Source organism: Martes martes (assembly GCF_963455335.1).
Source record: "Martes martes genome assembly, chromosome: 8".
Classification (NCBI taxonomy): Eukaryota; Metazoa; Chordata; class Mammalia; order Carnivora; family Mustelidae; genus Martes; species Martes martes.
In genome coordinates, this window is record NC_137895.1 from 88,275,562 (window position 1) to 88,288,608 (window position 13,047).

Below are 13,047 nucleotides of genomic sequence, written 5' to 3' on the forward strand. Positions count from 1 at the left end.
ACCAGAAAACCTATTACAGTGTCTTAACCAGGTGTGTGGGTGCTTATTGTTTTTATGTAACATGGAGTCTAAAAGTAGTGAGTCCAAAGTTCATGTGGCAGCTCAGGGTAACACTAGGAACCCTGGCTGTGTTTACTTTTGCCTTAGCGTGGGACAGTTGCCATGCTTGCAAGGCAGCTGCACCACCTTTGGGCATTGTGACCTCTTTCCAGACAGAATAAAGGAGGGAAAGGTGAAGCTTGATAAAGGAGGAAGCAAGCTGAGTTTTTCCCATTTAAAGAGCTTTCCTCAAAGTCTTACGTAACGGCAATTTTGTTTTACATCTGATTGGCTAAGACCTTGTCACGTGACTACTTCTTACCTGCAAGGGTATCTAGGAAGGAGAATATTTGTAACCAGGCACTATGTTAGCCTGAAAAAAATCAGGTGGCTTTAAGGCAGAAGAGGAAGAGAATGAAAACTGGGAACAAGTAGTAGTATCTACTTTGAGCACCGTAGCCTAATGCACATGCGTACATATACCACTGAAACAACCACAAAGAGAGAATGAGGATTTCACCTAAATTATTTTGTTTATTTATTTATTTATTTTTTTAAAGTAATCTCTATGCCCAGTGTGGGGCTCCCAACTCACTCATGACCCTGAGATCAAGAGTCGCATGCTCTTCCTGCTGAGCCACCTGGGCATCCCAAAGTAAAATACTTCAAATTCAAATTAGAGGGGACTTTTGACGGCTCAGTTTAATGTTCGACTCTTGAATTGGGTTCAGGTGGTGATGTTGGTCAGGGTCCTGGGATCGAGCCCTGCAAAGGGCATCTTGCTGGGTAGGGCGTCTTCTCAAGATTCTCTCTCCCTTCCGCTCCACCTCACATTCACTCTTTCTTTCTCAAATAAATAAATCTTAAAAAAAAAAAATAAATAAACTCAACGAGATTGGAGCATTTGGCTGACTCAGTTGGTAAGGCATGTGACCTTTGAGCTTGGGGTCATGATTCAAGCCCCATGTTGGGCATGGCACCTACTTACTTAATTATTTAGTTAATTAATTCAAATTAGAAGAATCTCAGAAGTTAGGTGATTAGAGAAAAGGAGAATTTGAAAAGAGAAGTGACAGACCTTAGGAAAAAATTAGAAATAAGAGAAAAACTTATTTCAGAAATAAAGGTGAAACTAAAAAGGAACACATAAATGAAGAAGTGCAACAAGTAATGACTCAATAAAATAAAAAGTAAAGCACAATTAAGTTTTAACAAAGGTAGAAAGAGAGAAGCTTTTAAAAATCAAAAAAGAGGGTGCCTGGGTGGCTCAGTGGGCTAAACCTCGGCCTTCAGCTCAGGTCATGGTCTCAGGGTCTGGGATCGAGCTGGCATTGGACTCTGCTCAGCGGGGGAGCCTGCTTCCCCCTCTCTCTCTGCCTGCCTCTCTGCCTACTTGTGATCTCTCTCTGTTAAGTAAATAAATAAAATCTTTTTTTTTTTTTTTTAAAGATTTTATTTTATTTATTTGACAGACAGAGATCACAAGTAGGCAGAGAGGCAGGCAGAGAGAGAGGAGAAAGCAGGCTCTCCACGGAGCAGGGAGCCTGATGCGGGGCTCGATCCCAGGACCCTGGGATCATGACCCGAGCTGAAGGCAGAGGCTTTAACCCACTGAGCCACCCAGGCGCCCCAATAAATAAAATCTTTTAAAAAATAAAAATTTAAAAAGAGGTAAAAGGAATTGAGAAAAAAATGCTATACTAATAGGCAAAGAGGGGCATGTGGGTGGCTCACTGTTGGTTAAGCATCTTCCTCAAATCATGATCCCAGTATCCTGGGATCAAGTCCAGCTTCTCCCTCTGCCTGTGGCTCCCCCTGCTTGTGCACTCATGTGCACGTGCGCGATCTCTCTCTCTCTGTCTTAAAAATAAATAAGTAAAATCTTAAAAAGAAAAAAGAAAAACTTAACATTCATATGAACAAAGTCCCCAAGGAAGAAAACAACCAAAGCCATGGGACGGAAAGAAAATTTTGTGAAAGTGTGTCTGGGTAAATTGATTCAGAATTGCCAATACAGAGACATAGTTTAGTAAAACTGATGGACTTTAAGGGCAAAAAAAAAAAAAAATCATTCAGGCATCCTAGTAAAAAAGACCTAATCACTTAAAAAGGAAGGAAAATGAATTGTCACTAGCCTTTTTTTTTTTTTTTAAAGATTTTATTTATTTATTTGACAGAGACAGCGAGAGAGGGAACACAAGCACGGGGAGTAGGAGAGGGAGAAGCAGGCTCCCCGATGAGCAGAGAGCCGGATGTGGGACCTTGATCCCAGGACACTGGGATCATGACCTGAGCTGAAGGCAGACGCTTTACAACTGAGCCACCCAGGCGCCCTTGGACTTATTTTTAAGATTTACTTACTTTTTAGAGAGAGAGATTGGGAGGGCAGAGGAAGAGGGAGAAGCAGACTCCCCACTGAGCACAGAGCCTGACATGGGGTTAGATCCGAGGACCCTGAGATCATGACCTGAGAGTCAACTGCTTAATTGACTGAACCATCCAGGTGCCCCTTGCACTAGATTTATTGACAGCATGTTTAGTGTCAGAATACAGTGGATTAACATTTAAGAAAATCAAGGAAATAAAACATGAACCAAGAATTTTATATTCAGGGCGCCTGGGTGGCTCAGTCATTGCGTGTCTGCCTTTAGCTCAGGTCATGATCCCAGCGTCCTGGGATGGAGCCCTGCGTTAGGCTCCCTGCTCAGAGGGGAGCCGCCTTCTCCCTCTCCAGCTCCCCTCTGCTTGTGTTTCCTCTCTTGCTGTATGTGTGTCTCTCTCTCTCAAATAAATAGGTAAAATCTTTAAAGAAAAAAGAATTTTGTATCCAGATAAAAACTCCTAAGTATAAGAATCACAGACAGTTCATTAAAGATTTATTTGAAAGAGAGAGAGAGAATGGATGGGGGGCGGGGCAGAGGGAGAGAGAATCTCAAGAAAACTCCCTGCTGAGCGCAGAACCTGATGCAGGTCTTGATCTCACAGTCCCGGGATCATGATTGGAGCCAAAATAAAGAGTTGGATGCTTAACCGACTGAGCCACCTGGGCACCTCAGACCACAGATAGTTTAACACTAACCTGTAAGAATTGAAGAAATAGTGTTCATATCATCTGTATGGAATCTACTAGAGCTTCAAATAACTAAAATACCTACAGAACCAAACTGTGGTATCTTATTTCTCTTCCATTAAGAGAAACTAGGAATATTAGGAATACTTGAAGAAATAGCTGATTTTATATCTAGAGTAGGAAATTAGTATTAAATGTGGGATATTTTGTCAAAGGACACAGGAGTCAACTTGGTAAGTTACTGTGACCAAGTGTAAGATAGTTTGAGTATCTATAAGAATGATAACCACAGGGGCACCTGGGTGCCTCAGTGGGTTAAAGCCTCTGCCTTCAGCTCAGGTCATGATCCCAGGGTCCTGGGATCGAGCCCCACATCAGGCTCTCTGTTCAGCAGGGGAGCCTGTTTCCTCCACTCCCTCTCTCTGCCTGCCTCTCTGCCTCCTTGTGATCTCTGTCTGTCAAATAAATAAATAAACATTTATTTTTTAAAAAAAATGATAACCACAATGGATTGGAACATCAAATAAGTTTAAATCCTGAGTTCGTATTGATGCAAAAAGGACTGACTGCAGAGGGGTATGAGGGAACTATTTGAGATGGTAGAAATATTTTATATCTTGATTGTATTAAACGGTCACACTACTTCTGTATACGTTTATCTGAACCATAGTTTCTCAACCTTAGCAACATCAGTATTTTGAACCAGGGAATTCTTCGTTTAGGAGGAGGAGCAGGTTGTCTTGTACATTGTAGAATGTTTAGCAGCAGTAGATGCTAGACATGACAATCAAAAATGTCTTCATATGTTGTCAGATGTCTCCTGGGAAGCACAGTGGCCCTGGTTGAAAACCCTGGTCTAAACTTACTAAAAGGGTGAATTTTTACTGTGTGTTAATTACGTCTTAGTAAACTTGATTTTAAAAAAAATTATTTTTTATTAACATATAATGTATTATTAGCCCCAGGGGTATAGGTCTGTGAATTGCCAGGTTTACACACTTCACAGCACTCACCATAGCACATACCTTCCCCAATGTCCATAACCCAACCACCCTCTCCCTACCCACCTGATTTTTTTTTTAAAGTTTATTTATTTAAGTAATCTCTGCACCCAGTAGGCTCAGACTCAGGACACTGAGATCAAGAGTTGCATGCTCTTCCAACTGAGCCAGGCAGGCTCCCCAACAAACTTGATTTTTAAAAGGAAGAGTCCTAAAAAATAAAAAAATAAAAAAATTTAAAAAAGGAAGAGTTCTTAGTCACTCATTAAGGATTCTAGGAAGCTATTTTAAAAACTAGTAATTGACAGACTCAGGCATTTATTTCGTCTCTTATGTTAAACTGTATCTCAAGCATAACTAAGTAGTCAAGATAGGGATGAATTTGGAGCCCATCTATAAGTATTTTTTGGTATTATATTTTATCACTTCCATTTGTCAGCTTCTCTGCCATTAAAAATACAGTTTTTCTTTTTCTCTGATTTGCTATGTATGATTCACTTGCATTGGGAAGCCAGATTAATAAAATTATGATTCTGAAAAATAAAGGATAATATATTAGAATTATTTATTTCTGTTTTATTTCTTGATTTAGGGGTGTATTCTGGTATCCCTCATGCATAAATGATTTGTTACCAGTATTCTGTTTGAATGTGGCTGAACACACGTACACTTTCTGCACTGAGATTAAATTCTTTGGATTAATTTTGCTGTGTAAAATGAAACATGTTCAGAAAACTCAGTGTGTGCTTAATATAGGTATAGTTTTGAATATCAGTCATACTGTGTTAATACTTACTGAAGTAAAGAACACAGTGTTCTCGAAATCATTCCAGAGACCAGATGAATAGCGAAGTATATGGGAACTGCCCTTTTGAAAATTATTGAGTTTCTTATTTCATTTTATTTTAGTATTGCCCAAGTTTATTCTCAGAGAAGAATAGGGTATTTGACTTATCATGGTGGTCTCTTTAAAAGTTCATGACTTCAGCACACTTCTTCACTTTGAAGAAACTGAAAAAGTGTGTTAACTACCATAGCTATTTCAATAACTGATGCTAAAGGCAACCACTGGGTTGGGCGAGACTGTCATTAAACTGTGCCTTTGGTTTACTTGTTATTTTCATCATGGAAAGGAAAATCTTTAATTTATTTCATTGCTTAACCAATCCCACATTTTAAGATAAAACTGTCCTTTTTCCAAAACTGTTATTAAAAGAGGCTGGAAAAAAAAAAGAGGCTGGAAAAAGATTCTGGTCTGATGTTGATGTTTTGTTGGCATTTCATCCCTCTTTTTGTTAAATGAAACTCATTTAACCCCATTTCCAGTTTTCATATTTAAAAAAGTCCTTTGAAATCATAGTAGAGATTGAGGAGGATTATTAGTTTTGACTGTCCATTTTATAAGAATTTGAAAGAGGCTTAGAGATACGATTTTATAGCATACTAATACCTCAGTATTTCTTTGTTTCCCTTTTTACTGACTCATGCCATGTTCTAAATGTTACACTTATGTTTCAATAAAATGGAGAACAGTGTTCTTCTTTCCAGTTGCAGCAAGGGAGAACTTTGGGGTTTAATGAATTGCTTCTCTGATTTTAATGGAGTAAGGTTAGTTTAAAAAGTAGATCAAAGATAATTTGCTTATATGGACCATGGCTTTGCTTACTGAAGACCTATTGTAGATAATAACAGGATCTATAGTTTCATAATTTCTCTTCTGAAGTTAATTTTTGATAGATAACTACTGGTGATACTGAATAGCGTTCTGTCACCCGCTGAGCTTTTTGGGCCTATTTCTTTTCTTTTAAGATTTTATTTATTTATTCGACAGGAAGATCACAAGTAGGCAGAGAGACAGGCAGAGAGAGGAGGAAGCCGGCTCCCTGCTGAGCAGAGCCCAAAGCGGGGCTTGATCCTAGGACCCTGAGATCACGACCTGAGACAAAGGCAGGGGCTTAACCCACTGAGCCACCCAGGTGCCCCTGAGCCTATTTCAAGAGGAGAAATTATCCATCCCCATTATGGGGAGTTTCCACTCAGTTTCACATGTAGCTTTTAAGGCAACTTGATTAAATAAAATAGCAGTGTATATCTTACTCCGTGATTTCTCATTATGGTTTGCCCACAAAATGATTTCCTAATAAAATTGACTACACTGTGTTAAATGTTGGGACAGATACCATGCTGAGCACCTTACAGTATTATTTTATTTGTTTTTCACAATAACTTTATGAAATTGATAATATTTTATCCTAGTTTTTGCCAGGGAAGAAACTGATAATTAGAGAAGTTTTACTGGCTCACTGTCAGAAAGCTAATCAAGTGGATGTGCAGGGACTCATATATCTGTCCTACTCCAAAATCTGTTCTTAACCCTGTACTCCAGTCCTTCCAGTTTAGCTCTGCCAATACCATGAAAATCTCAAAACATTCCCATTTATTGTAATTTCATAGGCTTGTCCTTAGAAGCGGTAGAGTGAGGGGCACCTGGGTGGTGCAGTTGGTTAAACATTGGACTCTTGGTTTCCTCTTGGATCATGATCTCAGGGTCCTAAGATTGAGCCCCACCTTGCGCTTCCATGCTCAGGAGGGAGTCTGCTTAAGACTTTTTCTCCCTCTTCCTCTCCCCACCCCTAGTAAAATCTTAGGGATGCCTCGGTGGCTCAGTCCGTTAAGCATACCGCTCTTGGCTTCTCCCTCTGCCTGTCACTCCCCCTGCTTGTGGGCTTGCGCGCGCGCTCTCTCTCTCTCTCTCTCTCTCTCTCTCTCTGATAAATAAAATCTTTAAAAATAAATAATGACATACATACATCCATAGAAGTGGTAAAGTGAGAAAGAAATGATGAGAGTTTATTATTAGGCATAATAACTCAAAATTATGTTGCTGCGCTGAAGAGTGGTGAATAGGTACAGAGGTAAAACCAAGAGCTGAGATTTGTAGATATTGTTTGTTTCTTTATACAACAGATAAAAACAAAGCAGGACAATTTAAAATCTCCATTTATAGGAATCTTAACTGTGGATAGTCATTAACTTTTTTACAAGTGTTTTCACAGATGAATACGTACTGTTAGTTGATGCTTTAAAAATTTGAGGTTATGTCACCTCTTCCTTTGAAACATTACTTTTGTCCATTGGCCTAGAGAAGTGTTTGAAAATGTTAAGTGTGACCCATTTGTGCTTCATAAAATAAGTATACTGCGTCGTGACCGTCTTCTGTAACAGCACATAACTTTATCTCATTCTTTTTCATGGGTGTATAGTGTTTAATTGTGTAAGTTTATCATAATTTACTTAATTACTCTGATGTATATCATTTGATTGTTTCTAGTTTTTTGTTATAAAGCTTTAAAAAATATTTTTGTCACATATTTTTGTATACTCAGTGAGTAGGACATTGCTTATTCAAAGTGGAATTACTTTGAAGATACACATTTAAAATTTCTTTAAATGTAACTTTATTTTTTTAAGTAAACTCTGTGCCCAACGTAGAACTTGAACTCACAACCTTGAGATCAAGAGTCACATGCTCCACCGAGCCAGCCAGTAGCCCCTAAATTTTTAATATCGCCAAATTGGACTTCAAAATGTTGTACTGATTTATCAGCACCTATATATAAAAGTGCCTATTTCCGGGGACACCTGGGTGGCTTAGTCTGTTAAGCATCTGTCTTTGGCTCAGGTCATGGTCCTGGGGTCCTAGGATTGAGTCCCGCGTTGGGCTCCTTGCTCAGCGAGGGGCCTGCTTCTCCCTCTGCCTGCCTCTCCCCGCCGCTTGTATGCTCTCTTGCTCTGATGAATGAATAAAATCTTTTTAAAAAAATGCCTATTTCCTCATGTCCTTGCTAATGCTGTGCATTGTTATTATTAGAGTTTATACTTTTCGTGTTTTTTTGTTTTAACTTTTGTGATCTATAGATGAAAAGCTACAAAAGTCCTCTTAAGAGTTGCATTTTATTTTTTATTTTTATTTTATTTTTTTTAAAGATTTTATTTATTTGTTTGATAGACAGAGATTACAAGCAGGCAGAGAGGCAGGCAGAGAGAGAGGAGGAAGCAGGCTCCCCACTGAGCAGAGAGCCTGATGCGGGGCTCGATCCCAGGACCCTGAGACCGTGACCCCAGCTGAAGGCAGAGGCCTCAACCCACTGAGCCACCCAGGCGCCCCTATTTTTATTTTTTAAAGATTTTATTTATTTGAGATTTAAGAATGGATGGCACTATCAGTAAATGTGGCTTCAAAGCTGTGACGAAATGGTGCTATAAATGTAAAATGTCACTGAAATGACCATAGCTTGACAGTCTCCTCTACTTTACCTTGATCCTTTATTCTCTTAATTTAAGGTGATCATGGAGCTCAGCTTGGCCTCCATGGGGCTGGTGGTGATGGAATACATGATGACACAGCAGGTGGAGAAGAAGGGGAAAACAGCCCAGATCCGCAGCCCCAAGCTGGTCGGAGGACCCGGCGGGAAGCATGCACCTGCCCCTACTGTAAAGACAGTGAAGGAAGGTAAGTTGACCCAGTCAGGCCAGTCTTTTAAGAGTATAAAGGAGAAAAATTAATGGATTTGGAGGTAAGCAAAAGAGGGTTAATTTTTTAACATTTAGGACTTGGCAGTGTTGCAGAGGAACCAGAGATAGTACAATACATTTGATTGGGTTATATTATAGGATTTTGGTTCCAGCTCTGATCCTTTCATCTGCTCTAAGACCTTGGGCCTTAATCGGTGCCTGCCTTCTCCAAAGATAAGGTTAAAATCACATGGAGCCAACTGGTCGGATGATTGTTACCATATGTCTGTTTTGAGATGGTTCAACAAGGTTGCTTATAAAATAGTCTTGCAAAGAAAAAGAAACATATTTACTATAATGATTTTTTATAGTGGTTGTGTGAGAATCATGAGGGTTTACAGAGTTTTATTTTCCCTCACAATAGACAGAAATGCTTACTCCAGGTAGAAAATTCTTCCATCATAGAATCTAATGTGTCCTACAGAACAAAGTTCCGGCAAATTTTTCTAATTAGTAAAATATTTAGTTTTATTCAGTATTATCTCTCGAAATTTCCACATTATATTCTTTCTCTTTAACTTACTGCTTTTGAAAGAAAATAGAAAGCCATACAGATTTTTTTAATGCCTTTGGAAAAAAATCTATTTAAGTTTTGGCCCAACAAAATAAGTACAAAGATACAAAAAGATAAAAAAATAAAAAGAGCACCAAAACTAAATATAATTTGAGTCCTTTTTAGGTTAACCCTAGATTACAGGAAAAATCTGAATCAGAAGTACTGAGGGGTACCAGACTGGCTCAGTCGGTGGAGCGTGTGACTCCTGATCTTTGGGTTGTAAGTTTGAGCCCCATGTTGGGTGTCAAGATTACTTAAAAATAATAAAATCTTAAAAAAAAAACAACAACCACTGAGTACAATAGAGTTTCCCTCTAACAAAACCTAAAGTGGATTTTTTTTTTTTTAAGGATTTTATTTATTTGGCAGAGAGAGGTCACAAGTAGGTGGAGAGGCAGGCAGAGAGAGAGGGGGAAGCAGGCTCCCCACCAAGCAGAGAGCCCGATGTGGGACTCGATCCCAGGACCCCGAGACCATGACCCGAGCTGAAGGCAGAGGCCTAACCCACTGAGCCACCCAGGCGCCCCCCTAAAGTGGATTTAAATTTTCAAAGGAAACTCTCTTGATTTCCACCTTAGTGTGATTTCATTTCCGTTATGTTGTTTTTCCCCTCTGCTGTTAAAACCCAAGAAAAGTCCCTCTTAGAAATCTCCCCAGTGCCCACTAATGGATCACACATGGAACAGACTGGTTTGGCAAAAACATTTCGGAGCTGATTCCAGAGAGGAGCTTAGGAACTGCTTCATATAGGGGATATATATATATATATATATATGTATATGTATATGTATATGTATATAATTTTTTTTTACATCTCCCTTTTTTTTTTTTAAACATTCCTTGAATTAGAGTTTTTATTCCTCTGATTTAACTTTTATCCAGCCCATCTTCCTCTACTCTGAAGTCCCTGATAGTGTTCCAGCTTTTCAGCTTCTAATCTTCACTATTTGGCTCTTGACCTTTATTTTAGGAAATAGGTTCATAGTTGTAAACTATCATGTTTCTTTAAAGTTCTCCACCAGGTGTTTAAACGGAGAGACCTTTTGGTCCTTAAGTACGTCCCCAGCCAAAAATGTACCATATTCACAGTTCCCATGGAAAATACTTATGTTGAGATTTAAACTTTGTGAAAAATACAAGAAAATGCCTCATAGACTTCACAAGTCTTGAGAGCAATTAATCTCTTCACATGTCAAACATCAGAAGGATTAAGGAATAGAAAAACAGGAAAGAGTAAATATCCAGTAGAGAGGAAACTTAAAACTTGAATTTGGGGTATTAAGAATCAGAATCAACTAAAGATTTATCTTTTTACTTCATTTTATTTACTTATTTAATAGAGAATATGAGTGGGGGTAAGGGTAGAGGGAGGGGGAGAATTTCAAGCAGACTCCACACTGAGTGCAGAGCCCAATGTGGGACTTCATTTCACAACCCCGAGATCATGACCAGAACCTAAATCAAAGTCAGAAGCTTAACTGACTGAGCCACCCAGGCACCCCTAAAGATTTATCTTTTGATACTAAAGAGAAGTCTTCTCTTCTTTCTTTTCTTTTTCTTTCTTCCTTTTTTTTTTTTTAAGTAAACTCTACCCCCAACACGAGCATTGAGTTTGTGACCCCAGGATCGAGAGTTGCATCCTCTACTGACTGAGCCAGCCAGGTGCCCCAAGAGAAGCCCTTTTTTTTTTTTTTTTTTTTTTAAATAAAAATTTGGGTTAGTTTTGAGTGGGCCAGGTAATAACTGCTGACCCTGGGGTTCTTTAATTTTCGTCTCTGGAATGCATGATGAATAGTTGTGCTCTTATTTTTAGGGGCTCTGGGGATCCTGGCAAAAAGAAACAGCACATTTGCCACATCCAAGGCTGTGGCAAAGTATATGGCAAGACCTCACACCTACGGGCACACTTGCGCTGGCATACAGGCGAGAGGCCGTTCATGTGTACCTGGTCATACTGTGGGAAACGCTTTACACGTTCGGATGAGCTACAGAGACACAAACGTACACACACAGGTGAGGAGGAGCCTGGGGAAGAGAGAAATGGTAATAGAATAGAAAACACAGAATGTATCTATGAAATAATTATTTTCTGAGCAACTTAAGTTTGAAAGTGAATGAGTAAAACATAAATGGAATTAGAGTTAATCTGGAAAATTTTTCAGATGGAAGGGGCTAGGTTTTCAGTGGGTTTTTTTTTTTTTTTTTTTAAGATTTTATTTATTTATTTGACAGAGATTACAGGTAGACAAGAGAGGCAGGCAGAGAGAGAGGGAGAACCAGGCTCCCTGCCAAGCAGAGAGCCGATTGCGGGGCTCGATCCCAGGACCCTGGGATCATGACCTGAGCCGAAGGCAGAGGCTTTAACCCACTGAGCCACCCAAGTGCCCCTCAGTGGGATTTTTAAAGGAAGATCATGGCCCCATTATTATTCTTAGTCTCAGTCCTACCTTACTTTTCTGCTATAGTCCTTCCTTTTTTTTTTTTTTTTTTTAAGATTTTATTTTTTATTTGACAGACAGAGATCACTCTCTGTCAGTAGGCAGAGAGACAGGCAGAGAGAGGGGGAAGCAGGCTCCCTGCTGAACAGAGAGCCTGATGCGGGGCTCGATCCCAGGACCCTGAGATCATGACCTGAGCTGAAGGTAGAGGCTTAACCCACTGAGCTACCCAGGCGTGCCTAGTCCTTCCTTTCTGAGTAATCTTTGAGCTTTACTTATTTTCTCCCCCCCACAAAGAAAAAGATACTCAATAGATATTTCTTGTTTTTATCACCTTCTAAGAGTGCCTGGTATTCTGTTTAATGTAGTTTGAAAACAGTGAATTGAACAAGTACCCTGCTTCCTAAGATGTCCGTTTCTTTTTTTTTTTTTCTTTAAAGATTTTATTTATTTATTTGTCAGAGAGAGTGAGCACAGGCAGGCAGAGTGGCAGGCAGAGGCAGAGGGAGAAGCAGGCTCCCTGCTGAGCAAGGAGCCTGATGTGGGACTCGATCCCAGCACCCTGGGATCATGACCTGAGCCGAAGGCAGCCGCTTAACCAACTGAGCCACCCAGGCGTCCCAAGATGTCCGTTTCTTAATCTTCTTTCTCTTCTTTTACTAAGGTGAGAAGAAATTTGCCTGCCCTGAGTGTCCCAAGCGCTTCATGAGGAGTGACCACCTGTCAAAGCATATCAAGACCCACCAGAATAAGAAGGGAGGCCCAGGTGTATCCCTGAGCGTGGGCACTTTGCCCCTGGACAGTGGGGCAGGTTCAGAAGGCAGCGGCACTGCCACCCCTTCAGCCCTTATTACCACCAATATGGTAGCCATGGAGGCCATCTGTCCAGAGGGTATTGCCCGTCTTGCCAACAGTGGCATCAACGTCATGCAGGTGGCGGATCTGCAGTCCATTAATATCAGTGGCAATGGCTTCTGAGATGAGGCACCCAGGGCCAGAGACATATGGGCCATACCCATCAACCCTGGGATGCAAGGTAGCATGGGTCCAAGAGACATGTGGGAGAGAGAGCCATGAGGCATTAAAATGCATGGTAGTGGGAAGAATTGGGGGAGGGATACAAGAGAAGAGATGGGGTCTTGGCACCCACTTATATCATCAGTACCTCCTTAAAGTGGGAAACATTAGTGAAAATTCTGTTGGTGCCACCCTTTGATGAGCATTTGTTTGACCCCAACCAGTTTCTTAGACTTCTTACCCCAGCCTCCCCTTCCTGCATTTCCCTTCTCAGCTCCCCCATGATGGATCCCCCCCTTTCCTAAAGCCATCATGCCTTGATAAATATATATGATCATTGAAATACTTTTT

The 13,047-nt window shown here is 40.2% G+C and overlaps 1 protein-coding gene across 1 annotated transcript in view; it reads left to right on the forward strand.

The window, feature by feature from the left end:
• Positions 1–13,047, forward strand: part of SP1 (Sp1 transcription factor) — a 45,456-nt gene extending 32,409 nt beyond the window's left edge. The window contains exons 4-6 of the mRNA XM_080810046.1: positions 8,455–8,623; positions 11,055–11,254; positions 12,344–13,047. Coding sequence (XP_080666172.1) covers positions 8,455–8,623; positions 11,055–11,254; positions 12,344–12,657 — 683 coding nt within the window. The 3' untranslated portion in view covers positions 12,658–13,047. The remainder of the gene's footprint in view (positions 1–8,454; positions 8,624–11,054; positions 11,255–12,343) is intronic.